Source organism: Sturnira hondurensis, unplaced genomic scaffold (assembly GCF_014824575.4).
Source record: "Sturnira hondurensis isolate 20B ecotype Veracruz unplaced genomic scaffold, ASM1482457v3 Scaffold0003090, whole genome shotgun sequence".
Classification (NCBI taxonomy): domain Eukaryota; kingdom Metazoa; phylum Chordata; class Mammalia; order Chiroptera; family Phyllostomidae; genus Sturnira; species Sturnira hondurensis.
This window is the reverse complement of record NW_028075721.1, coordinates 8,801,061-8,826,620: the sequence shown is the minus strand read 5'-3', so window position 1 is coordinate 8,826,620 and position 25,560 is coordinate 8,801,061. Positions and strand designations below refer to the sequence as shown.

Genomic DNA, 25,560 nt, shown 5'->3' with positions numbered 1-25,560 from the left:
AGTGTGGGGCCGGGTAACAAGCACCCCCAACCGAGGTGGGGCCCAGTGGGGGGCTGGCACAGACCCCAAATGGAAGAGAGAAGGACTTGGAGAAGAGCAGGGCCTCTTCTCTGGCCCTGGGAGCAGCCACCTGGGCTCACAGACAGCCGGGCGCGTGGGGAGAAGGCTGCTGCTGCTGCACCCTCAGAGGCGGCTGGGAGACCTCAGAAGGGAAGGGTCTGAAGGTCAATGCCGGGGTGGTAATCACAGAAAACTGATGTGCAGACCCAGCGGGAGTGTGGTCAAGGCATCAGGACGCAGGTGCACAGGGCGCCCTGCAAAGCCTTCGCACCGCAGCCGTTGTTGGGGCGCCTGTGCCCCCCTGAAACCTCCCCACTCTCCAAGGAGCAGCTCTCCTCTCCCTTCTCACACAGGCCACCTGAGGTACCTGCAGGCTGCACTTGAACCAATGCTGGAAACCCCTGGGGTGGGGGCAGAGAAGAGGCGGCTATCTGTGGGCTGTGCTCGGGCTGACCTGGAAGGTCCCTGGGGTGGGGGCGGAGAAGAGGCGGCTATCTGTGGGCTGTGCTCGGGCTGACCTGGAAGGTCCCTGGGGTGGGGGCAGAGAAGAGGCCATGTTGGAATCTGCCTTCTCCCTCCTTGTTGCTACACCCCCATCCCACCCCTCCACGCCTAGAGGGTAGGGGAAGTTTCCCAGGGGCCTGGGTGGGGAGCGCTGTCCCCCCACCAACACACACAGGCACCTCTCCTTGTTCCTTAGAGTCTTCTGGAAGAAGAGGCTGGTGTGGGACAGGCTTGTCCAGACCCCTGGCTCAAGCAGAAGCCGGCCAGCCTTCTAACCCCACTGTTCTGGCCACATTTTCTGCTCCCAGTAAGTCTCATCCCCAGAGGGCTCTGCCCCTGGGTAACTCTGGGCCAGGCCCCTGTCCGTTCCAGGCCTCGGGCTCCCCACGTGTGAAACAATGAGGGCTCTTTGCAGCATTGCCTTCTCTAAGCCCCGCCCTGCCCCGTGGGGTGGCACTTTCCTGGTCTCCATTTTACACAGGGGACACGGAGGTCCCCTCCATGTCGGTCCCCTCCACTGTCGGTCACATGCCCGTAGCCACCCATCCTGCAAGTGGCGGGACCGGCATTTGAACCCAGGCAGGCCAACTAGTCCTCGCCTTGCCCTTCTGGCATGTGGCGGCGGCAGCAGCAGCTGCCCAGGTCAGCCCCTTGGGCCCCTCTATTCCCCACTTTCCCAGCTAGCTGCCCCACTCTGGGGGCTCCCCAGCAGGGGCTGGGCATGCCCCCACCTGGTCCTTACCATCATCAGTTTCATTAGTTGTCAGGTCAGGCAGGGGTCATTCTCCCTTTTCTACAGAGGGGGAAACTGAGGCCCAGAGAAGTGAAATCCCTTGCCCAAGGGTACAGAGCTGAGGTGGGTCTTGACCCAGCCAGGGTGACATTTTGACCAGCCTTCTTCCCCCTCCCCACTGACTCCAAGCACCCCGCCCTGGGCCCTGGGCTTTTAGATCAAGAAGTGAGCTGGGCGTTGCTGTCAGCACAGAGGAAGCACAAGGTTTCTGCCGCTGAAAGAAGAAGTGCAGGCCTGTGGTGAAGAGAGCAGAGAGGCTGCCCCAGCACAGAGGTTCCTGGGTCCCCTTTCTCCTTCCCCTTCTTCCGGCACACGGCGGCAGCAGCACGGCAGGCAGCAGCAGCTTCACAGGTCAGCCCCTCCAGGCCTCACTACTCCCCACTCCCCCCAGCTCTCTGTCCTCCTCTGGGGCTTCCCCAGCAACCTCTGGGCATGTCCCTGCCCAGGTGGCACCGGGCTGGGGCTTCCGGAGAGCAGCAAGCTGGGCACCCGCCTTCATTCTGCACACTGGTTTGTGGGCTTTGGGGGGCAACTTCAAATTGTAGAGGAATGTAGAGATCTGTTTTTGAAAAAAGGTCATTTAAATTAGAGGTGGCTGGGTGCTGGGTCCAAATGTTAACTCCTCTCGTGTAGCCTGGAGCAAGTTATTGGACCTTTCTTTTCTGGGCCTCGGTTTTCTCGTCTGTAAAATGGGGCTGACCCAGTAACCTGCATGCGCTTCAGGTGCCAGGAGCGAGGGCCTGGCAGAGTTTGTGCTGGGCAAATTGGAGCAGGGGCAGTTCCTGTCAGAGGGACCTGGACTGGAGCCTGGGGACAGTGTGTCAGGGAAATGGCTCTGGTGGTGGCTTGGTCTCAGGCTCCCTGTTGGGCTTTGGTGCAGTCTTGCTTTCCCTACCGGTGAAATGGGCTATTAATAGCACCTGTCAGGGCTTTTCTGCAGAAACCCTGGGGCCAGGCTTCACCCAGGCCTGGATGAGGCTGGAGATGGGGCTCCAGCCTGCAGCTGGCAGGAGCAGCTGTTTGGAAGGGGCAGGTGGGGCCACATACAGGAGCATGGCTAACTCCCCAGGCCCTGGTGCTGGTGGGGAGAGGGTGGGCTGCGGAGGTGCATGGTCAGTTCCAGGAGGAAGGCAGGGGCTCCCAAGTCTGGAGCGCAGGTGTATTCCTGGCCAGAGACTTTGGGTCAGGCCTGGAATCCCCAGGCGTGTGAGTCATGGAAATGGTTTTCTGAGGCTCTCTCCCTGGGAAATAGGTCCTCTTAGCCTCATTTCATAGATGAAAAAACGTGAAGCACAGTGAGGTCACGTTACTTGCCCAGGGTCAGAGCCCAGGCACTGAGCACCGGAACTGGTTGTCAAACCTGCATCCTTCAAGGGCTCCGTTCTGCGCTCCGAAGGTCTCCCAACCTCTCTGTTGGCTAGATAGGGTCTGACTTGCCCGCACAGCAGTTCAACCACCCAGCCGCCATCGGGAAGCTGCCACACGGCGGGGACAGCATCTGACCTGGACCCTGGAGCCCTGGGCTGGCTGGAGTCCCAGTTTGACCGCTGGGCTGCTGTACAAACCCAGGCACATCCCTGGGGTGGCATTCCATTTTCCCACGGTCAGTTGGAACCGTTTTGGAAGTCGGGTCAGGGGGTCCCGTTTCCCGAGGGTCCTGCACTATGAACTGTGGGGTGACGTGTCGGTGGTCACGGTGGGTGGGCGGTGGCCTCTGGAGGGATGGAGGCAGAGATGCCGGGTGCCGCAAGCAGAAGTGAAGGTGGTGGTTTGCTCCTGGGAAACGGAGGGGAAACCACGGCTTCTATTTGGAGCTCCTGGAGAGGGGTCACTTCTGCTTTGGCCCGATTTCCTGAGCTGGGCGGTGAGGTCAGCCTCTTCTCTCTGTGTCTGCCTGGCACCCAACCTTAAAGTCCAGTCCCTGGAGGTCAAATCTGCACCACCTTCCCCATCCGCACCGAGAGAGAGTAGATAAGACAGCCCAAGGTCATCTCTGCACTATCAGATTCTCAGCTTTCTCACCCAAAACATTTCACGTGGTCTCTTTCTGTGGCTTCTTCTCAAGCCTTTTCCCTCATCTCTTGTCTGGGGTTCTGAGAGGGGGTGTCACCTTGACTGAGGTGACAGCACCGAAGAAATAAGGACCCAACACTCCATGACTCCCAAGTCTCTGTGCTCTTTTAAAAAGTAAACATATGTGTTAATAAACAAAATAAAGACAAATGGATGCCCAGTGGGAAAAAGAAACGGAATCCACATCTCTGTGCACCAGGATCGGTGCTGATGGATTGGAGATCCCAGTGCAAATGACGAAACCTTGAACATCCTAGAAGAAACTTAGAACTCCGTCAGAATGCAGGCGTGGGGAAGGCCTTTCTAGCTGCTGCTCAAAATACAGAAGCCCGAACAGAAAACACTGGTAATTTTTACTGCCTAAACATTATGTATACTTCCTCCTGGCTATAGGGCCGTCTGTAAGGTCCAAAGTCGAAGGACCCGCTGGGCAAATAATCTGCAACTCACCTGATAGACAAAGAGCTAATTTTCCTATGAGGTAAAGGTTTTCTAGGCGTTGAGAAGGAAAAGCCTAACCCAATATGGAAATGGGCAGACGATGAGCCTGGACATAGCGGGAAGTCTCCGAGGACGGCTGCACCGTCTGGGGGAGCAGAGGCTGGAACCCACACACCCGCTCTCACCAGGGAACTGGCTCCATACGCTATGGTGCATTCCTGCGGGGCTCGGCTGGGCACGGCAGTGGAAGTCTCTCCACGTTTTGTTTCCAAAGGTAGAAAAAAACGAAGTGCAGAACAGTGTGTGGAAGATGCTACTAAAGAAAAGAAAACGTCCTTAATTGCTTAGAAGTATGAACCAGTGAAGCCAGTTAGACGAAATGTTTTCTTTGCGGGAAGGTTTATCGTTCTTTTCCAATCATGGTGGACACGAAACATTAGGTTAGTTTCAGACGTACAATATAGTGGTTAGATATTTATGTGATTTCCAAAGTGTTCCTCCCGATAAGACAGCACCTGCATGTACCACACACAGTTATTACGGTGTTATTGACTAGGTCCCCTCTGCTGTGCTTTCTATACCCATGTGGGAAGGCGTTTAAACTACCAATTCAATTTCCTGAATAAAATAATAAGTATGAGTATTATCTGTTTCTTCTTGAGTAAGCTTTAGTGGTTTGTATCTTCCAAGGAATCTTTCCATTTCATCCAGGTTGTATACTTCATTAGCATAAATTATAATATTAATATTATCCCCGTATCATTTTTAATGTCAGGTGGCTCTGCAGTGCTGGCCTCCCTTTCATAGCTGGTGCTGGTCATGGTGCCTTCTTTTTTTCTTGATCATTCCGGCTACAGAATTATGTAGTTTCAACATTTTGGCCATTGCTGGGTCTGGTTTTGTGGCCTCTTTCATTTTCTTACAACGGGTCTTTCCTTTTCCTTTTATATATGGGTGACAACCTTTGACTGAGCACCAGGCACTGTGTGCAGAACAGTAGTGAGGGAGGTAAATGGGATTTAGACCCCGTTTGAACCTGGACATGGGCACAGGTCTTATGTTATGCCTGGAGCGTAGGCCACCAAGCCGGTCTAGTCTACAGTAGATTGGGTTCGGATTTTGTTGTTGCCATAGTTACTTCCTATGCCCCACGGGCTTCAGACTTCTCCAGTGGGGGACTGCCACTGCTTGGTGCTGAGTGTGAGGTTTTGAGTCCCATGGGGATTTTCTCAGTGTTCCCGCCCGCTGTCAGCGTGGCATGCACGTGACACAGAAGGAACCACGCTTTACACGCCAGCGCCTCTGGCCACGGCAGGCCGCTGTCACTCGCTCCCTGGTGCAGGGCTGGTGTAGAGGCTGTGGATTCCTGGATCTCTTGCTCCAGCCTCAGACTTCCACAGCCTTGGGCCTGAGCCCCAGGCGTGGGGCTTTCTTGGCTTTTCTGATTCTCCTTCAGGGACTGACAGCCTCTGCCTGTTATTCGGAGCAGGTGCTAGACGCAGGCAGACTTCCTGTCCTTCACCAAACTCTGTCTTGTGTGGTCAGAGGGGTCTTGGGTGTGAGCGAGCTTCCTGCCTCTCCCCCGGCAGCAGCCACCCTCTGCGTTCTGTCCGTGGGCACGGCGGGTTTCCTGCTCCCTGCCAGTGGCAGGTGGCTTTTGCCTAGGGTCAGTGCAGGGTCTGGGGCAGGTAGATTTTTCATCTTCTGTACCTCACGGGTTTTCATTCACCAGAGGCAGCAGATGTTTGCCTGGCAGCAGGTCGGAGACCTGTGGGATGAGGGTGTCTCATCCGAGGAAGGCCCAGGTGCAGATGTCTGTCTCTAGCGTCAGCCAGTCGCCACCTTGTACTCATGCGTGGCTCAGAGCTCTGACGGCTTCTCCAGGTCCTCCCGCCTGTCACCCTGGCAGCATGGTGAGGAAGGTTTTCTGGATGACTCAGGTGCCAGAAGAGACCTGGGGACCAAGGTGGTCCTCTGCAAATGTCCCAACCAATAACCTCATTTTCAGCCTCACCCCCTCCGTCCCTGCCTTCAGAAGTTCCTGCAGCCTCTGCCTCTCAAGTGCTTCAGGGTTGGGAGGCTGGAGCGAGCTGGCTTCTCACTGTCCCCCCCCACCCCACCCCTCTCCCCACTGCAGACACGTGGGGTCAGCGTTTAAAGATCTGCTATGTTTATCACCTGCTTTGCGGCCTCACAAGTTTCGCTGACGTCACTCACCCATTGCTGTCTTCTCTCTTTGTTGTGTCTTTGTGGTTTGGTGTCTATTTTATTCACTCACTCTCATTTTAGTGGACATTCAGGGGCTGGCCATACATTTGCTGCCTCTACACAGAAGTCTTTATTAGTTTGTTTTAAAACCAAGGAAAACAAAGGCAGGGAGGGTTGGCTCTTTGCCTAAAGTCACACGGTGGGTTAATGACAGAGTTGGACAGGGTTACCTGTGGCTTGGCCCCAAGCAACTTTCTCCTGGGTGAGGTCAGGGCCTCGGGTAAAGGCCCCAGAAGGACTCTTTTTGGGGGGGCAGGGGGCAGGTGGAGTGACTCAAACACTCCACCTGTTTTTTACCTGCTAACTGGTCAAGGGTTCTGGATTTACAGAGACCTGCCTTTGGCTGCCTCAAGCAAAGCAAGACCCCTAGCTCTCTGAGCCCCGGTTTCCTCATCTGGGAAATGCAGGGGTAATGAGGATCAAACACGGTGCTGTATGTCCTACCCTTGGGACATGCCAGACACCAAGAAGCTCAAGGTCACTCTTTGACCTTGATGATGACAGCAGATCCCTTTTCCAGGGCGGGACTTGGTTCTTGGAGAAGACTTGGCTCAAGACATGGGTCACCACGTGGCTCTTCTCCTCGGCCTGTGTCTTGTAACTTCTCTGAGCGGGGCAACAGGTGAGAGGGCGCTGCTGAGCTGAGCGGGCAGTCCCAACCCAGACCCCTGGCTGCGACGGGAAAGGGGGTGGCCTCAAACCAAGGGAGGGTGAAGGGGCCTCCCAGGGCAGCGGCTAGGTGAACTGGCGGTCTCAGGCTGGGGTGGAAGGCCCGTGGCCCGTGGGGCCGGGGAAGCAGCTGTGGAGAGAGGCCGAGGCAGGGACGTCTGACTCGCTACCCACAGAGACAGTCCAAGAAGCCCAGGCCTGGATGAGTGGAATGGACGTGAAGAAGGGACGGATCACGACCACTAATTCTCCTGAGTGAGTTGTGGGTCCTACCTTGCCCACCTAGAGGCAGCTGTGCCTCCCAGACTCTGCTTGCCCTGGAATCAGGGGTTCGAAGTTGGCCTAGTGGAGACCATTACTTCACGTAGTCAGCAGGCATTTCCTGAGTACCTGCTATGTGCTTGACACTAGGCTCTGGGGGTGTGGGATAGACACGTGTCTCTGCCCTCGTCAAGTTTGCCATCTGGCTGGGGCCCTTTAACCAGGGATGTCACAGAACCAGGGGCAGCATCTGGATCCCTGTGCGCATTTCTTAGAAGGGACTCCCAAACCTGGGCTGGACTCTCCAGAGTCTGGGACCCAAAGGCCAAGCAGCTCTGGATAGAGATCGATGCTGATGATTAGCCAGGGAAGCCTGGGGAGTTTGGGGTACTTCATTCAGGCAACAGGGAGCAGCCCAGGAAGGCTTCCCGGAGGAGGTGTGAACAAACTGGGGCCTGAACAAGAGTTAATCAGGAGAAGGGGGCAAGTAGGGTGGGAAGGTAAGAGTGTGCCAGGGACACTGGGTGTGCACAAGTCCAGAGGCGAAAGTGGCAGGAACGTGGAGTGGGGGAAGCCCTACACACCTAGGCTGTTTAGACCCTCTCTCTCCCTACCCCCACTCTAGGTCAGCTCCCATGCTCATCCACGGTCTGGAGCAGAGGCTGCTGAATGCCAGCTTTGGTACCTACAGTCTCGCCTTGCAGTCAGAGACCATTCAGGCTCTGGCATTCAACTTAAACTGCAACTTTGCCGGCCTGTCCCTGAGCAGCGATGCCCTGGAGCAGCCACGGCAGGTCAGAGGTGTCTGGGAGATGGGGGTGGCCCATGCCCCTATCCCAGAGATCCTCCAGGGGTTTAAGGTCTGAACTTTCCCCAGGATCCATCCATCCCCCTCCCCACCAACTGGGGCTCTGTCCTAACAGCTATGAGTTACCTTTTCTGTAAAATGGGACTGATGTTCCTCATGTGACTGGAGAAAGAAGGCTGCTTTGTGGCCCCTGTAAGTCAGTGTCCTCTTCCTGCTTTTGCAGGTCTGGTGAAAGGGGCTAGTGACAGCAAGGGGAGAGGCCAGGGAATCTGGGCTCCTTTGAGGACGTTGGTGTGATTCCTGCTGAATGTTTGGGTGCTGGAGGGAGGGGGAGCCATGTGAAGGTGGAGGAGGAGAGGTTCCATCCTCCCAGGTCCCATTGGGTGGGGCCAGAGCTGCCTGAAGGGAAGGCCTGGATCCTGGATCTTGGGAAGTTGGGGAGGAGGTGCAGCCCTGAAGGAGGATTCTGCCGGTGGAAGCTCCAGGGAAAGAAATGTCGGGAGAGCTTCACAAGGATCAGGGCCAAGGAAGGTTCTGGGGCCAGTCTAGACACCAGGCTCAGCCTTTGGACCTCTGCAGGCCACGGGCAAGGTCCGGCACGCCATGCAGTTCCCGAAGGAGCTGACCCAGAGGGCCTGCAGTTTTCGCCGCCCCAGGCAGCTTCGTCTCATCTGCATCTACTTCTCTACCAACCACTTCTTCCAGGTCAGTGCCATGGTGGGCCCAGCAGGGTGGGCCCTGGCCCCTTCCTGGGGGCACTCCAGACATCTAGGCCACTGCCAGGGGTCTGGGTGGGGACCAGCCACTGTGCAACCTGAGCCACCACTGCCCCTCTCTGGTCCTCAGATTTAGCAGAATGGTGGGAGGCACAATTAGAATGCGCAAATGAGACCTAAGAAACCTACTTACATCTGTGCATGTCCCCAGGCAGGAGACAGACAAGAAGGTCACATGGGCCCTGTCCTCAGAGAACTCTGTCTTGACAATTAGACTAGGACCTTAGAGGCTTAATTTTAGTTCAAAGTTGGTTATAACCCTAGAGATACAAAGCGATGAGTGAGTCAGGGTGGAGTTGCAGTTGTTCGCAGTGTGCAGCCCAGGAAGGCATCTGGAGGAGGTGCCTTTTAACCTTGGCTTTGGGAGTGATTTGGGTAGTGGTGAAGTGGAAGGTGCATTACACAGAGGGGAGGTGGAGCAGGAGGGTGGTGAGGGGACAGCTTCCCAGGGGGAGGGGACAGCATGTGCAAAGGCCCGGAGGGTGGCTTTTGTTGCCCATGAAAAAGGCATGGCACGCTTCTCAGCCAGGAAGGAGGGCCTGGAGAAGTGGGGGCTCTGGGGCTTCGTTCAAGTCTCCTCGTGTCCCCTCCAGTCAGCCCTTTTTCTTTTGCCCTTCCAGCATGACAACAATTCACTTCTGCTCCATAACTATGTCCTGGGGGCCCAGCTGGACCATGAATGCGTGAACAACCTCCGAGAGCCAATCAACATCAGCTTCTGGCACAACGCAAGTCTGGTACTGTGGGGCGCCCCCATTTCCACCCCATCTCTGCCTGCTTGCAACTGTCCTGTTGGACATCAGCTTGACCAAACGCAAATCTGTGGAACTGTCTTGGAAATGAACCATTTTAAATCTGTCACACTTTAAAAATGTATGCCAAAGAAATAAGAGAGAGAAGCTTTTTCTCATGGTATTTGTCAGGATTCTTTGACATGCATATGATAGAAAACCAATTCCAGCCAACTTGTGCACAAAAGGGAATTTATTGGCTCATGTAAATGCAATGTCCGGGGCCGACTAGCTTCAGGCACAGCTGGATCCAGGCACTGATAGGATGCCATGATAGCTCAGTCTCTCTCCATCTCTCAGCAATGGTTTCCTGCCTTGACTCTCCACTCTGTGGCAAGAGGGCAGCTGACGTATTGGCCTTTCTTTTCCTCTTCTCAGCAGGCTCTTTCTTGTGAGAAACCAGGGTCCCAGAGTGGAGTCCTAAAGGTCTATCTATGATTGATAGGTCACCTGACCCATCACTGCCCAGAAGGATGGGGAGCATGGATTGGCCAGGCCTGGGTCACGTGGCCCAGGGACCAAGCTGGATTTATCTGACCTGCTTTTGTGGGAGGGCTGGGTCCCCAAGAGCAATGCAGAGGCTAATATCAGAAGCAGGCAGTGAGGCTGTGGGCAGGGGGCAGGGGGGCGGGGCAAGCCCTGATGCCTCCTTTCTTCTGTCTCTGGCATTCCTGAAAAGCCCAGGGCCTTTACCCTCCGCCCTGACTTCCCATCAGCCTCTTCTCTGCACTCTCAATTTCACCTTCACCCTTTTCTTTCACTGCTCTGGGCCTTTGCCTCTGCAGTTCCCTTCATCTGGAAAGTTCTTGCTCCACTTCTGCCATGATCCAAGGTGTCCCCCAAGGCCTCAGTGCCTCAGTTGTCCCTCCCCTCCTCAGCACTTCACTGCCCCACCCCTCTTCCCACACGGCTTGGTGTCAGGGCTGTCTGTGGATGAATCTCTCTCCCCCGTGGGAAGGGTTCCGCCCACCACTATTCCTCACAGGGAGGCGGCAGAGGGGGACAGTTGATTGGAGAACACCTACTGAATAGGAGCCAGGCGCTCGAGATGCCTCATTGCCTTTAATTTTTCCACTATCCCTATCACTTGTTATAAATGATCCCATTTTGCAGATAAATAAACTGAGGCCCAGAGAATCTGTGCAACTTGCCCATGTCACTCTCAGAGTCCACAGTGGTGTGGGGGCTGGAATCTGAATTCACTTGAGGGCAAAGACCAGCCACTGCCTAGGAAAATGTCAACAAGGGTGCAGTTGGGTCACCTTCGGCCCCCCACAGTTTCCCGACCCTGATCCCTCCCCTGACCCCCTCGGATGCACCCAACTCCAACATCCCCCTTTAGGAAAACTACACGATGACCTGTGTCTTCTGGAAGGAGGGAGCCAGCAAGCGCCACTGGGGTGATTGGAGCCCTGAGGGCTGTCGCACGGAGCACCCTTCAGACTCGCAGGTGCTCTGCCGCTGTGACCACCTCAGCTACTTTGCTGTTCTCATGGTATGTGTGTACACAGCCTGGGGGAGGGTGGTCAGAGCTGCAGAGCACCCCACAATCAGGACAGAGACGCAGGGCCAAGGCTGTTGTAGGGAATAGAAAACCCAACCGAAATTGGCTCATGGGAACAAAAAAGAAACTTAGGAGTTTATGTTCCTGACAAGGCTGGGTTGGGCTTCAGGCATGGCTTGATCCAGGGGCTTCATATCTCACCAAGATAGGCCTCATGTCCTACTAGCTTTTAGGCCAGTAGAATGAGAGCTTCTCTGACCCAGTTATGCCAGCCAGAATCTTGTAGTTGAGTCCCACCAGCCTAGAGTGTGTCACACACCTATCCCTTAACCAGTCACTGTGGGCAGGAAGGAGAAGGGAGGGCTCTGGCAGGCTGGGAGTGGTACTCCTGTGATCACACAGTGGGAGACATGGCAGGTCCAGACAGTGAGGGAAGGGCGGCTCTCTCAGAGGAAGGGGAGATGGGAGTTGGAGGAGGGAAAAGCCGCTGTGTCTCCCACGGCTTTCTTTGAGCCAGGACCATGGTGAGTATTATGGGCCAGAGGGAGCTCAGAGCGGAGGTTTTGGAAGACATCTCCAACTGAGCCTAGGGGAGGCATTTCCATGTGTCTGGCCTCCAGTCCCCCTTCCCTCCCACAGCAACTGTCCCGGGACCCACTCCCTGCAGAGTTGCTCGCGCCTCTCACGTACATCTCCCTCGTGGGCTGCAGCATCTCCATCGTGGCTTCCCTGCTCACTCTCCTGCTGTACTTCCTCACCAGGTATGCAGCACCCCAGTGCCAGCCCTGCCCGCCCGCAGCTGCTCAGCACTTCTCCTTCTCTCCCCACTTGGTCCCCCAGAGTGGGCCGGGCTTCTCAAGAGGGCAGAGGCCACAAGGCAGGAGGCCCATGTCCCTGTCCCTGTGTGTCTGTGAACCCAGGGGGCAGTGCTGCCTGGGTGATGTCCACAGGCTGCCGAGGGCCATGCTTCCACCCACAGGAAGAAGGGTGACTCCCTAACATGCATCCACATGAACCTGCACGCCTCCGTGCTGCTCCTGAATGTTGCCTTCCTGCTGAGCCCCACCCTGGCCATGCCCTCCATGCCCGGGTCAGCGTGCATAGCCCTGGCCGCCATCCTGCACTACGCGCTGCTCAGCTGCCTCACCTGGATGGCCATCGAAGGCTTCAACCTCTACCTCCTCCTGGTGCGCGTCTACAACATCCACATCCGGAGATACGTGCTCAAGCTCTGCGTGGTGGGCTGGGGTGAGCCCCTCTCTCCTCTCACTTCCTGAGACCTCCAGCTGGACGGGGCACCTGCCCCTGCCTGTCCCTCTCCTTCCCTTCCTCCTCATCACCCTGACCACCACCATGACCACCAGTCACCATCTCCGCCAATACCTACCACCACCGCCACTTCCTACGTTACTATCAACATCACTGCCACCTCCAACACCACCTCTACCTCCGCCACCTTCACCTCCATCGCCACCACCTCCACCACCACCATCCTCTTCTTCATCTTTACAACCACCTCTGGCACCGTTGTCATTGTCATAGCCCCTCTCTATCTGTCTCCCATCTGCTCCCCAGGCCTCTCTCCCATTAGCTCCCCATCACCACCTCCCCAGTGTGACCACTACGGCTGCCACTGCGGCCCCATCCTAGACCCCTCATTCACGTCACTTTGGGGAACAGCCTTCTCTGAGGCTCACTGCTCTGAAGTTGGACGGCACGACAGGGCCTGGGCGCTCAGAACAATCTCCTCTCCCTCGCTGCCCCCCTTGTCCAGTGGAATTCTGTGTCAGCAGTCCCAGGGACCCACAGCCAGCCCGTCCCTGGGGTCTCCTGGCAGACGCTGAGCTTCTGTCCCCCTCCTCAGGGGTCCCAGCCTTCCTGGTGCTGCTCCTCCTGGCCATCAAGAGCTCAGTTTACGGACGCCACACAATCCTACTCTCCAGCAACCAGGGAGACAGCAGAAACGCCACAGGCTCCCAGAACCTGTCCATGTGAGTGCACGCAGGGCTGCGGCAGGCTCCCTGGCAGGGGCGGTTTCCGGGGGGCTTTGTCACACCCCGTTCTGCTGAATTCCACGGTTTCCTGAGGGTCAGGCTCGAGTTCCATGCCAGCTAATTCTAGAAAGCCACGGCCCGGACTCCAGTACCCGCCCATTCCCGGGCCTCCAAAGCCTCTGCCTCCTGGTAACACATTGCTCCTGTCCTGCCTGCACGCTTCGGGCTCCGGCTCCTCCTGACCTGTGTCTGCCTCGGCAAGGCCAGGACTCACACCCTCCCCAGGGAGTGGGGCTGGGACACCCCAATCCCTGGGACGGGGCTTCAGCACGTGCGGGGGGAGAGGTAAGGGGAGGCAGTGGACTCTGCAGGTCTGGGGGACAGACTCCTCTGCCCCTTTCTGTGACCTAGGACGCCAACCTTCTTGTTATGGGAAGTCCCTAACAGCCGACGCAGGGGGATAGCTCCCCAAAGCCCTGCAGACCTCTTTTCCTTGCCCGGCCGACACAAGGCCACTGAGGGCTGACTCTGGTGGACCCTGTGGACTAGCTTGTTTAACCCTCAGGACGAATAGTAGGGTTCTCCTGCCAGCCCTTGTCTACGGTGGGGAAACTGAGGCGCAGACAGCTTAAGAACCTTGCCCAAGAAGACCCAGCCGGTCAGTGGCAGAGCTGGCCCCCAACCAGGGCCCCCCTTGGCCTCCCGAAGTGAGGGCCCTGGGCTGAGTGGGGCTGATTCCTTCCCTCGTGAGGGTTGGGCTGGTTGTTTAGGGGACGCGGGACTCAGGGCTCTCTAAACCTGTGTTTTATGATATGACACGTGATGTGGACAAAAGGACTCAGGTGACACTTCCATAGGACAGGAAGCACGTTAACACTGAGCTGGTAGAGAATCTCACCCTCTGAACTGGCTTCTCTGGAGTCTCCCTGGCCTCTCCCGCCACCTCTTGCCCTGGGCTCGTGGTTTTCACTCTCCTGCATTTGAAGACCCTTCCCACATACCTGTGTGTTCCTTCCACTATTTTTACAGTTTAATGCCATTTTTTCAATCGAGATATAATTGAATATCACATCCGGTTAGCTTCAGCTATACAGTATAACGATTCCATATCTGTATCTATTGCAAAATGATCCCCGCAGTAATTCTAGTTCATATCCGTCACCACACATAGTCACAGAATTTTTCTTCTTGGGATGAGCACTTTTAAGATCCATTCTCTCAGCAACTTTGAAACACACAGGCAGGTCACTCCCGGTGGGCGCTGTGCTGTGCGTTCGCCCCCTCAAGTTATTTACCTCATGACTCCAAGCTGGTACCTTTTGAGCTTCCTCGCCCATTTTTTTCACCCGTCATCACCCCCCTGCCTCTGGCAACCACCAATCTGTCCCTGTACCTAAGAGCTTATTTTTATTTGTACTTTTATTTTGGGGGATTCCACATGTAAGTACGGCCATACAGTTTTTGTCTTCATCCGACTTATTACTTGGCCTAGTGCTCCATAATGCCCCCGGCCCGTCCACGGTGCCACCAAGGGTAAGACTTCATTCCTTTGTACGGCGGAGTCGTATTCCATTGCACATGCGTACACTTGGCCCTTGAACGACGTGGGTTTGGATCGCAGTTAGGGGCAGAGTTTTTCAATAAATACTGTAAGAATACTTTGTCTTTCGTATACTTACTTTATTGTAAGAACACTTTATTGTAAGAACACAGTATGTAATACATAGAACATACAAAATTATGTGTTAACCGACTGTTATTGGTAAGACTTTGGGTGAAAGGTCGGCTATGAGTAGTTAAGTTTTAGGGGACTCAAAGGTTATACGTGGATTTTTGACTGTGTGGGGGGTCAGTGCCCCAACCCCCACGCCGGTCAAGGGTCAAGTGTATAGCATACATCCCTTATCCATTCGTCCACCAATGGACACCTCAGCTCTTTTCATACCACGGCTGTTTTAAATGACGCTGCAGCGGACATGGAGGTGCGTGGGTCTTTTCCACCCAGTGTTTTCATTTTTTCTTTCTGGATAAATAGCCCGAAGTGGAATGGCTGGATCACATGGTAGTTCTAGTTGCAATTTCTTGAGGAAGCTCCGTACTGTTTCCCACAGTGGCCGCACCAGCTTACAGCCCACGGGCAGGGCGGGAGGGTTTCCCTTCTCCGCATCCTCACTAACGCCGGCTACTTCCTGTCTTTTAGATGGTAGCCATTCGAACAGGTGTGAGGTGACATATCCAGGTATTCTTAAACACAAACAGCAATTTAAAAAACACTTGAAAGTAACTAACTCCTGTGTCCACCGACCAGACCCTGGGTTGATAAATGTGGTGTTATCTGGCGGTGAAAAGGGATGCTCTGTGGCCACAGTCGTGAATGTGGATGAAGCCCCCCAAATAATGTTCAAGGACCCTTGTGACTGCAGTGGCAGCAGCCCAAGCAGGTGACTGTGACAGTTAGGGGCACAGGCTCTGGACTCAGACCATGGGGCTTCAAGTCCCACCTTTGCCCCTTACTAGGGTGTGTTCCTAAGCCAGGGCCTCGGTTTCCTCACCTGTAGGATCGGGAGGATCACGTGCCAGCCTCACGGGGTCACCGTGGGGACTGAATGTTCTCATCTGCCAAAAGTATGTGACACAGTGTCTGCCAGGATAAAAGGCAGCACCTGTCACACAGGTGTCTTGGGGAGGCAGAGGGGTGGAAAGAAGTCTTGTGGGGGCTGTAGATGAAGGGGAGCCGAGGTGGCAAGTGGGTCTTATCATGGTGGCCTGGCTGGAAAGCTGGGCCCAGGACTTCACCTCGTTTATTGTCAGGAAAGAAACAAGAGGTCTGAGCCAGGGAACAAAACCAGTTCAAGAGGCAGTCCCCAGGCCCAGCAGCCCACAGCTTCGCCCAGAATGCGAGAGCCACACCCACCCTGATAATTTGCCCCTCCCCTACAGATGCTGGGTGCAGAGCCTTGGGGTGCACAGGGCCCTGGTCATAGGCTATGGTGGCCTCACGTGCCTTTTCAACCTGGTGGTGTTGGCCTGGGCGCTGCGGGTCCTACGCAGACTGAAGGCTCAAGAGAAGGTGCCAGGCACCCGGGCCTGCAAGGACGCAATCACCGTGCTGGGCCTCACCATGCTGCTGGGCACCACCTGGACCTTGGCCTTCTTCTCCTTTGGCATCTTTCTGCTGCCCCAGCTCTTCCTCTTCACCATCTTCAACTCACTCTACGGTGGGTCCTGTGGGGGGCCTGGAGGCAGCCCTGGGGGGTCGTGCACACCTGGCAGGTGTTTACTGCTGAAAGGCTCAGGTCGAGGGGTGGGGTCAGGAGCTGACATCTAGCCCCCTGACCAGCTGGGTGGGGGCTACCTCCCCCAGGAGGAAGGGACAAGTGGACTTGTAATCTGCATAAGAGGAAGGGGCGTTGCCTTGTTATCTGCACCCTCTGGGTTTGCGGTGTCTGGGCCCGCCTTCCTCTGTGCCCCACCCCTAGGCCTCCAACACTAGGGCTTTCTGAGAATTACTCGTGGGCCTCTCTCCCCAACAAGGAGGTCGTTGGTGCCTGGGAGAGGCCCCAGGATGCTCCCACGGTGTTCTCATGGACTAGCCTTTCTCTCGTAGGTTTCTTCCTCTTCCTGTGGTTCTGCTTCCAGAGGTGCCGCTCTGAGGCGGAGGCAGCGGCAGCGGCGGAGATGGAGGCGTTCAGCTCCTCCCAGATGATACAGTAGCCTGGATCTCTTGGCCTGGACCCCCAGCCTCTCTGGCTGCCTGCACCCGGAGGTACTGGCTTCCACCAGAGAAGGTGGCAGCCCCGCAGCTGTCCACCAGAGGCACCGCACCCTCTAGGGAGGCATTTCAGCACTGTGCCTTCTCCAGGTCCAGAGGGAAATGCCCAGAATGCCCTTGGCATTCATACTCTGGGTCAGGTCCAACCCCACCAGGGGGCAGCAAACTTGGCCCCAGTGCTTGGGGCCGGCTGGCCAGGCCTATGCACAGGGCTCTGGCCTGGGAGTCAGGAGGCCATGTTTCGAGGTGTGGCTCTGAGGATTCCTGTAGGACTCCGGGCCTGTCGTTTCCCACTGACTGTCAGTTTGCACATCGACGTGAGTCAGATGGCTCTGGTCCTGGGTAGCCTAAGCTTTGTGAAGACTGAATGAGACTAGAGAAGAAGAGGGCCATACTGGGCCCCATGAATTCCTCCTGCCGCTGGGGTCAGGGTCCCAGCCAGCCTGCTGGGCCCTGCACCTTTCTTCTGCCCACATCCTGGCCCTTGGCCCAGAACTTAGGGACCCACCTTCCACTGTCTGAGACCTCACCAGCCTATGCCTGAGGCCTCTTTTTCTTTAACCTCCCCCCCAAATTATGATGACCCCAATGCCATGCCCACCCTTCTCAAAGGTCAGAAAGTCTGGTCCTTCCCAGAGGCTCCTCCCTCCAGTGGTCTCAAGTCTTCCTAGGCTATTTGGACTGCAGCCAGGGCCACAGGGCTTCCGGAGGGTGGGAGGGGAATGTCTCTTTTCCCTACACCTGAGCCAGCAGGACCTCAGTGACCCAGCTATTTTATGATGGGGTAGAGCTGAGATTCCCTTGGTAAGCGTGAAGGTGTGGGTTCTAAATCCAAGCTCTGGCCACAGTTGCAGAGAATCAATACTGACTGCCTTTGACCAGTCTGTCAGAGCAAGTGGGAAACTCTTGAAACCAGAGCCTTTCCCAGGCTGCACACCAGGGGGCGCTGTTGGCCTGTGCTCAGAAGCTAGTGGCCCCCAAACTACACGGTGTCTGGAAACGCTGAGATCACCTGTCTGTGAACAGACATCACATGTCTGTGGACACACCAGAGGGAGAGGTCCTGCCTCCGGGGCTGCACCTGCTGAGTGACCAGGAGGAGGAATGTCCACACTGTTCACACAGCCATCTGTCTCTTTACCCAACACAGCTGCCTGCGCTGGTTCTCAGGATCGTGTGCTCTGGGCCTGGCTGGCCCTAGAGCAGTGAGTGGGAGGGGCTCCGGGCCACCAGACAAACTGTAACAACATTGAGTGGCACAGGCTCCGGAGCCAGGCTGCCTGGGCTCAAAGGCCAGCTCTGCCACTTGCTGACTAAGTGGCTGTGGACGGGCCACTTGGTCGAGTTGTACCTTAGTTTGTACAACTCTTTGTACCTTAGTTTCCCACCTGTATATAGGGACCACAGCAGGACTTACTTTGAAGGTTAAATAAAATAATCCATAGAAAGAGGCTTGGCACAGAGTAGGTGCTCAATAAATGGTTATGGTTGTTCCCATTAGTGTGTTTGCTATTTTTATTAACAGCGTCAGCTGAGTCTCTGAGGCCAGCCCATCTAAGCCCCAGCCCCAGGTCTGCTCGTTGTCACAGTCCCAGCCACTCCCTGGGCACCTGCTGCTGCCCCTCGGCCTGGCCACCTCCTCCCACTCTCCACAGAGTGGCCTGTGTTCCCGTCTAGCTGGCCTTTGGTTATTTTAGGGATGTTCCCCACACAGTGCCGACTCCGTGCGGTTGCTGTGTGCCCCCCACCCTTCTATCCCCCAGCCCCCTGCAGCATGTAGATGCCCTGTGGCTCATTTACTGCTTCTTCCATGGAAGCCCCGCAGAGAAAGTGTCCCTCCCACTCTGACTCCAAGCAGAGTGCACCCTCACTTCTGTCGGGGTGATGAGAGCCTCTATTTGAGTCCCCCGGTTTAGATTTAGCCTAGCCTTGTGCAAGGCTCTCCAGGCCTTGGGGTGGTTCTTATTCTAATTAGGGCACTAAGGGGTCAGGGAGACTTCCAGCTCCTCTCCTGGGTGGCGCCAGGGAGCAGTGAACCAGTCCAGATGGGCAGCCCAGTGGAGCAGGGTCTTGCCTGGGACCTCCCTTTTCACCCGCATTCTGGGCCTGGATGCTTAGACCCTGCCGAGGGCTACTCAACAGAGGATGTGGCCATGGGGACACAGGTCTGGTGGTTCCAGGAAATGGTCCCAGGCCTGTGGTCCTGAGCCCCATTGGCGTCCAGGCTCTGGGATGAGACCACTTCCTGGAAATGCTCCCCCGGATGTGGGGGTAGGGATGAGTGAATTTTATCATGTGTAAATGTACTTCAATAAAACTAACTTAAAAATGATCGAATAAAGAGAAACCAACCAATCTGCCATCAGTGTGGGGTATTTCAAGTGCGTCTCAATGACTGAGAGCAAAGCTGAAACAGTTGGACTGCGGATAGAAGATTTGTACAACACGCGTTTGTACAGAGCTTGATCTAATGGACAGTAATTGAATCCTGCGTCAGCCAGATTGTTCTCAAGCACTTACGGACCATTTTTAAAAAATTAATTGCATGCTAGCTTTGAAAGCAAGCCCCGTAAAAGTTCAACAATAGATACTGTACAGAGTGTACTTTTTTTTTTACCTCAATGCAATAAAGTTAGGCAGTAATAACAAAAATATAATGAACCCCCCCCCCCCCCGTAGGTTTAGAAATTCGTCACAGGGATAAACAGACTGACCGAAGGCACAGAAAAGAGAGTCTGGAAGCCGACAGAGGCGTCTTCGCCAGTGGCAGCTTGCAGACCAGCGGGCAGGAGGGAGCCTTGGGTACATGGAGCAGGTCAAGCTGCTGGCGGATGAGGCACAGCAGGTGTGGTTGAGTCGATGCTTTACAGTTTCTTCAGGGACCAGGCAGTGAAAGCGAGGTACAGTGTGTGGGAACGAACTTGGGTGCACAACTGCCACGTGTCATTGTTATTTTTTCTTATCACATTAGGCTCTAACACCCTCCACCCTCTGCATGGGCAGGACACTCAGCTTGTCATCTGTGGAGGGGGCTCTTGCGTTAAATGACAATCTGGGAGGCTCAGGTTCCTCCTGGAAGGAATCTGAGGAGAGGGCCTGCCGCTTAGCTTCAGGTCCCCCTGGTCCCTGCAGCTGTTCAAGGTCCTCGTGTTCAAGCCCATGGAGTTTCTTACGCTGGCTTCTGCCCTGTCCCTCCTCAGGGTTCCTGGTTTGGGGGGAAGCTTTGCTTGAGGCACCTCAGACCCTCCTTCCAGTAGTCCCCAACAGTGGGAGCCTCTGGTCTCAGACAGGTCCTGGCTCTATTCCCACAGCCCAGGAACCTGGGATGCAGAAACACAAACCTTGCTGGAGCTGGAGCCAGAGCCGGAAGCCTATGGGTTGGGTATTTCCTTATGGGGGGGTGGTGGTGTGTTAGGTCGGGGGGGGGGTGTTAGGTCAGGGTAAGGGGTGTAACCCCGCCCCACAGGAAGGTTTCTTATAAGAAGGGACTTCTAGCTGAGACCTCATGTTGAATAGGGTGGGACAGGGGAATGGGGAAGGTGAGAAGTGTTTGGGGCAGAGGCTTGGGGTTGGGGTGTGAAGGAGAGAGAGGGAGAGAGAGAGAGAGAGAGAGAGCAAGTTTAGTGGTCTTGGTGGGCAGGATAGCAGTGGGAGGAGCAAGCGAGAGGCCAACGGGGTAAGAAGGGAGGGAGGGAGGGAGGGGCCAGGCTCTGAGAGCTGTTGGGAGATGGATCCCCCACAGGTGGAATGCCTGACTGGACATCAGGTTGGAGCGGGGAGTCATCGAAGCTGACACCTGGGGTCCTGGGTAGTTGGGGTGGACTGTCTCTATCCTGGGTGGGGAGCCCAAGAAGGAAGGGCAAGTGGTGAGTGTGTTCATTTTATTTACTTGTTTACTTTAAACATTAAAAAAAAGTGTGAACCATAGAGAACACGCAGGATATACACACAGTTCGACGGCAATTATAAAGCGAACTCCCCCATCACCGCCACCCAGAAGCCCCCCGGGCGCCCACCCTCCGTGCCACACCTCCCCGCACTGGAGAGCGGAACATCCCAATGTTTAGAGGAACCACTTCCTCACTTTTTTCAGTTGCACCACCAAAATCCGAATGGCTACACAATCGAGTTCTGCTTTTGCCGGTTTGGGGAGATGGTACAATGTAAACAGAACCCGCCTTCTTTCAACTCACCATTCCGCTGGCGGGAGCCATCTGGGTTATCACATACCAGCACTGTGTATCTGTCCATCGCTCTGTTGCAGTAAGGACAGCTTGCAGCTTGCCCGCTGCAGGCTGCAGGCCCACTCTCCCGTGGTGGGCATCCGGGACCTTCTGCAGGCTGGGCTGCCATGGAAGCAGCGCGCCAGGGGCACGCTCATATGTAAGATTTGGTGCATATATATGAGGTTTTCTCCAAGCTACATATCTGGGAGCCGAATTTCTGGGCTACAGGTCCTAGGCAGCTTCAACTTTATGGATGTTGCCAGTTTTCTGAAGCAGTTAGACGAAGTTGGAGCCCCACCCCCCGTGACTGTGCCCGTGAGTCCCTGGTTCCGCACTGGGCATTGCTAACTTTTGGTAACCTGCTGAGTGTGCAGTGGTACCTCATCGCTGCATTTGTAAGTTGCGTTTCCAAGGCAATTGGTGAGATAGAGCCGCTCTTGGTGTATTTATATTGGCCAGCTGGATTTCCTCTTTTATTTTTTTTGGAAGTGCCTATTCACACCTCTGGCCTGTTTTCTGTTGGGTTGCTTCTCCTTGTGACAAATGCCTCTCACGCCAGTGTCACTCTGATTCCAGCCACCACGTGGTGGAAAGCCAGGTTTCCAGTGTCAGAGAGCCTGGCTTTCCGTGTGCTGCCCCAGGGTCTTCTCCAACGTTGTGGAGGGTCGGCCGGTGGGGAGGTAGGTTCTCCAGCTTTCCGACCTTCATAGCAACAACTCTGGAACTCTTCGGAGGTCCTGGAGACCCCCTGCCTTCCACAGCGACCTTGATAATGCCCTTCTATTGGGGTGTCTGCTTACCTGTCCCACTGTCCCCATCACCCGCTGCTGCCTCTGGCAGTTTCTTCCAGAGACACTGCCACACGCAAGTGCTCGTCCCAGGCTCCCTTCTCATCTTTTGCTTGCTGATTTGTAGCAGATATCAACATTTTCTGGATACTACTCTCTTGTCCGTTATATTACTGTATAATATATTTCCCCCTTAGTGATTTGGGGTTTTTTCACTTTTTCCCCCACGATCTTTTGATAAACAGAAATTGTTCAGTTTAATTTGTTCTCATTGATTTAACTTTCTTCTTTGCAGCTAGTGGTTTTGTGTTTAAGAAACCGCCCCCTGCTTCAAAGTCAGGGAGACACCTTTCTATGTTGTTGGCCGAAAGTTCTACAGCTTTTCACGGTGAGATCTGTCATTTGCCTGCCAGTGATTTTCATGAACAGCACGTGCCAGGGTCAGATTTTGTTTTTCTGACGTGGGTACCCACTGTCCTAGCACCACTCGTTGAAAAGTCAGCTCTTTCCACAATGCCCAGATATGCCACCTCGGTCATCAGCCAGGCAGCCCAATGTGTGTGGGACTGTTGGTACCTGCTCTAGTCTACTTCTGCCCACCCGGATTAAAGTTTAGAATTTTCCCCTGAGTTTTGCACATTTCTGGCTAGATTTATTTCTAGTTACTTGACACATTTTGAAGTATTGTCAATGGTGGTTGTAATAGTCACCCATTTGCATATAACGAATGCCCCTCCAAACTTGGTGTCTAAAACAACAAACATTTTCCAGTTTTTGTGGGTCAGGCACTGAGCTGGGCAGCGCCAGCCTAAGGTCTTCCATCAATTCATGGCTAGGGCTGTGGTCTCACCTGAAGGCTTGACTTGTGGAGGGGACTCACAGGGCGGCCTTAGGACATGGCAACTTCCCCGGGAGCAGGGGAGCTGAGGGAGAAGGAGACAGAGCGTGAAAGATGGAAGCCACAGTCTCTGAATAACCTAATATCAGAGGTGACATCGCATGCTGTCTGCCGTATTCTTTCTACCCATTAGAAATGAATTACTAACTGTAGCCCATGCAAAGGGAGGAGATTACACAAAGCCATGACTACCAGGACTTGGGGGCATTTGGGACCGGCTTATAAGGCCTTTTTCAATGATTTAAAAAATGTCTTATTTTCTAACTGTGGCTACTATACAGTATTGTATAATGATGCTTTAATACTGATTTTTTGTATCTAACCTTAGTAAACTCTAATTAATTCTAATAGTTTATCTGTAATTTTTTAATGAACCCGTATCATCTGTGATTGACGAAGTTTCGGTTTTTCTTTCCACTTCTTGTATATGTTATTTCTCCTCTTTTTGTCAAGCTAGGTTTTACGTAACAATATCAAACAGCCATAGTAAAAGCATGCTTCCTTATCTCGCGACCAGTTTCAAAGGGAAAGGTTTTTGACAGTTTTGCCTTAAAATACATTTGCTATAGGGTCTTTTGTTTTTGTTTTTGTTCGCTCAAAACACACCCTTGGTGCGGCACTCAGGGCCCGCAGGGGGAGCTTCAGGGCGCCCAGGGGACCTCGCAGCTGGGAGGCAGGGCGTGAGAGGGCAGGTGGGCGGTCAGCTGGACCAGTGCTGCGTCCCTCCCTCTGCGTTGCAGGAGGTCTCTGGGCGGCCCGCCCAGCCAGCGCCTGGACCAATGGGAGCTCGGTCCTTCCAGGGAGCAGCCCATGGAGAGCGCGCTCACTCGCTCGCTCGGGGTGCACCTGGAGCGAGCCCTCCGGCCCACCGCCCCTTTGGGGCGCACAGAACGCTGCTCCGAAACAGCGTGAGCACCGGGCAGTCTGTGTGTACCTTTGATGCCCCATCCAGCCTGTAGAATCTTGAAGGGTAGAGGCTAATTTTTCCTCCCCGGCATCTGGATGGACCACAATTTATGTATCCGTTCATCTGGATACATAAATCCAGATGGGTGTTGGTGATAATAAATAAAGTTCTTATAAACCTCCCTGACTTTTGATAACCTGCTGCCTCCCTTACAGCTGAAGTTCATCGAGGTGTTAAACTTCACCCATCTGTTTTCTTTATTCCTGCAAAAAAGGATTGGATCCCGGGATTTTTCTCCAAAGGAGGAGGAAGGAAGGTTAACCAAAGGATGACGTTACATGACCTGGCCAAAAGGACTTGGCAGGTGTAGTTAAGGGCGCAGACTTCTACCCAGGAATATTATCAGCGATTATCTGCGTGTGCCCTGCCTAATCACAGGAGCACTTTAAAAAGCACAACATTCTCTCCAGCGGCGTGTGAGGGACTTGACCTGCTGCTGCGGGAGGGGGCAGAAGGAAAGCAGGACAAGGGACACGGGCAGCTTCTAGGGGCAGAGACCAGCCTTGGTGGAGAGCCAAGCCCAGAAAGCGGAGCTTAGTCCTGCCGTGGACCGCAGGGAATCGAGTTCAGCCGAGAGCTGGGATGTAGGCTTGTTCCCAGAGCCTCCAGAGCGCCGCGCAGCCCTGGCGAAAGGTACCGTGATTTCTACGGAGGCAGAGAGCCAGCTGCGCCCTCCTGGGCCCACTCGACCTGCTCAGAACGGTGAGATGACACATGCCACTAAGTTGTGGTCATTCCTGGGGCGGCAGAAGAAAATGAAAGTGTATGTGTGAAATAAACAGAGTTGGACCCACTCAAAAGACGGAACAAGACACGCCCTTTCTCAGATTTAGGAAGTCCCTTCCTGTTTCCAATTTGCTAAGTGTTTTCTTTTTTTAAATCATGAGTGGAAATTGAATTTTGTTGAGCGTCTATTTTGTATGTATTTCGATGGTCATTAGGATATTTGCATTTGATCTCTTAATGTTGTGAATTACATTGTTTTTCCTAATGTTAAATCTACCTTACAAAAGACAATTTTGATTTCTGTTGATTTTCTTAATTGTATGTTTGCTTTCTATTTCATTAATTTATGCTATTGTGTTTATAATTTTTTGCCTTATTTTTTTAGGTTTAATTTACTCTTCTTTCTCTACCTTCTTGAGATGGATGTTTACCTCATGAAGCTTAAGTCCTTATTCGTTCCTAGTATATGTTATAGATTTCCTGACATGTGTTACTTTAGAAAAATTTGCTACTGGTTTTGAATGGTGCTATTTTCATTATTGTTCTGTTAGAAATTTAAAATTTTTATTTTTTATTGACTTGAGAGAGAGAGACATCAATTTGTTGGTCCACTTATTTTTGTTCAGTGGTCGCTTCTCATCTGTGCCCTGTTGGGAGACCCAACCTGTAGCCCTGGTGTGTCCAGCATGACACCCTAACCAACCGAGCGTCCCAGCCAGGGTGAAATACTTTTATTTTTTAATTGTGATTTTTTTCTTTGACCCATATGTTATTAAAAAGAGTTTCTTTAAATTTTCCTAAACATACGGGGATTTCCTTATTATAAACTTATCTCAATGATTTAAATCCCTTGAAAGGACTTGAGATTTGTTTTATTGCCCAGAATACAGGCCATATTTATCAACATCTGAATATGCTTGAAATGTGTATTTTACAACTGGTGTGTGCAGGATTTTGCTTGTGTTTGTTAAGTCTCGTTCATTAACTGAGTTTTTCAAATCGCTATGTCCTCGTGTCCTTTCTCTGTGAAATTGAAAAAGGTATCTTAAAATCTCCTATTGTAACTCTTATCTATTTTTCTGTGTAGTCCTAGTAAATTTGCTTTGTATATTTTCATCTTACGTTATTAAGTACACACAAATTTAATTTTATGTCCTCCTAGGCCAATTAACTTTTATCATGATCTTTACCTCTGGCAATGCCTCTTGCCTTAAATTGTACTTTGTCTTTTAGGAGTAGAG

The 25,560-nt window shown here is 53.8% G+C and overlaps 1 protein-coding gene across 1 annotated transcript; it reads left to right on the top strand.

Moving 5' to 3' along the window:
• Nucleotides 1-1,548: 1,548 nt before the first annotated feature.
• ADGRG5 (adhesion G protein-coupled receptor G5) lies at nt 1,549-17,130 on the top strand. Its single transcript, XM_037041639.1, has 12 exons — nt 1,549-1,708; nt 6,660-6,761; nt 6,985-7,063; nt 7,695-7,863; nt 8,457-8,582; nt 9,274-9,390; nt 10,787-10,939; nt 11,588-11,709; nt 11,928-12,196; nt 12,813-12,939; nt 15,883-16,160; nt 16,550-17,130. Exons 2-12 carry the CDS (start codon nt 6,698-6,700, stop codon nt 16,654-16,656), a joined length of 1,611 nt encoding a protein of 536 aa, XP_036897534.1. The 5' UTR covers nt 1,549-1,708; nt 6,660-6,697; the 3' UTR covers nt 16,657-17,130.
• Nucleotides 17,131-25,560: the final 8,430 nt, after the last annotated feature.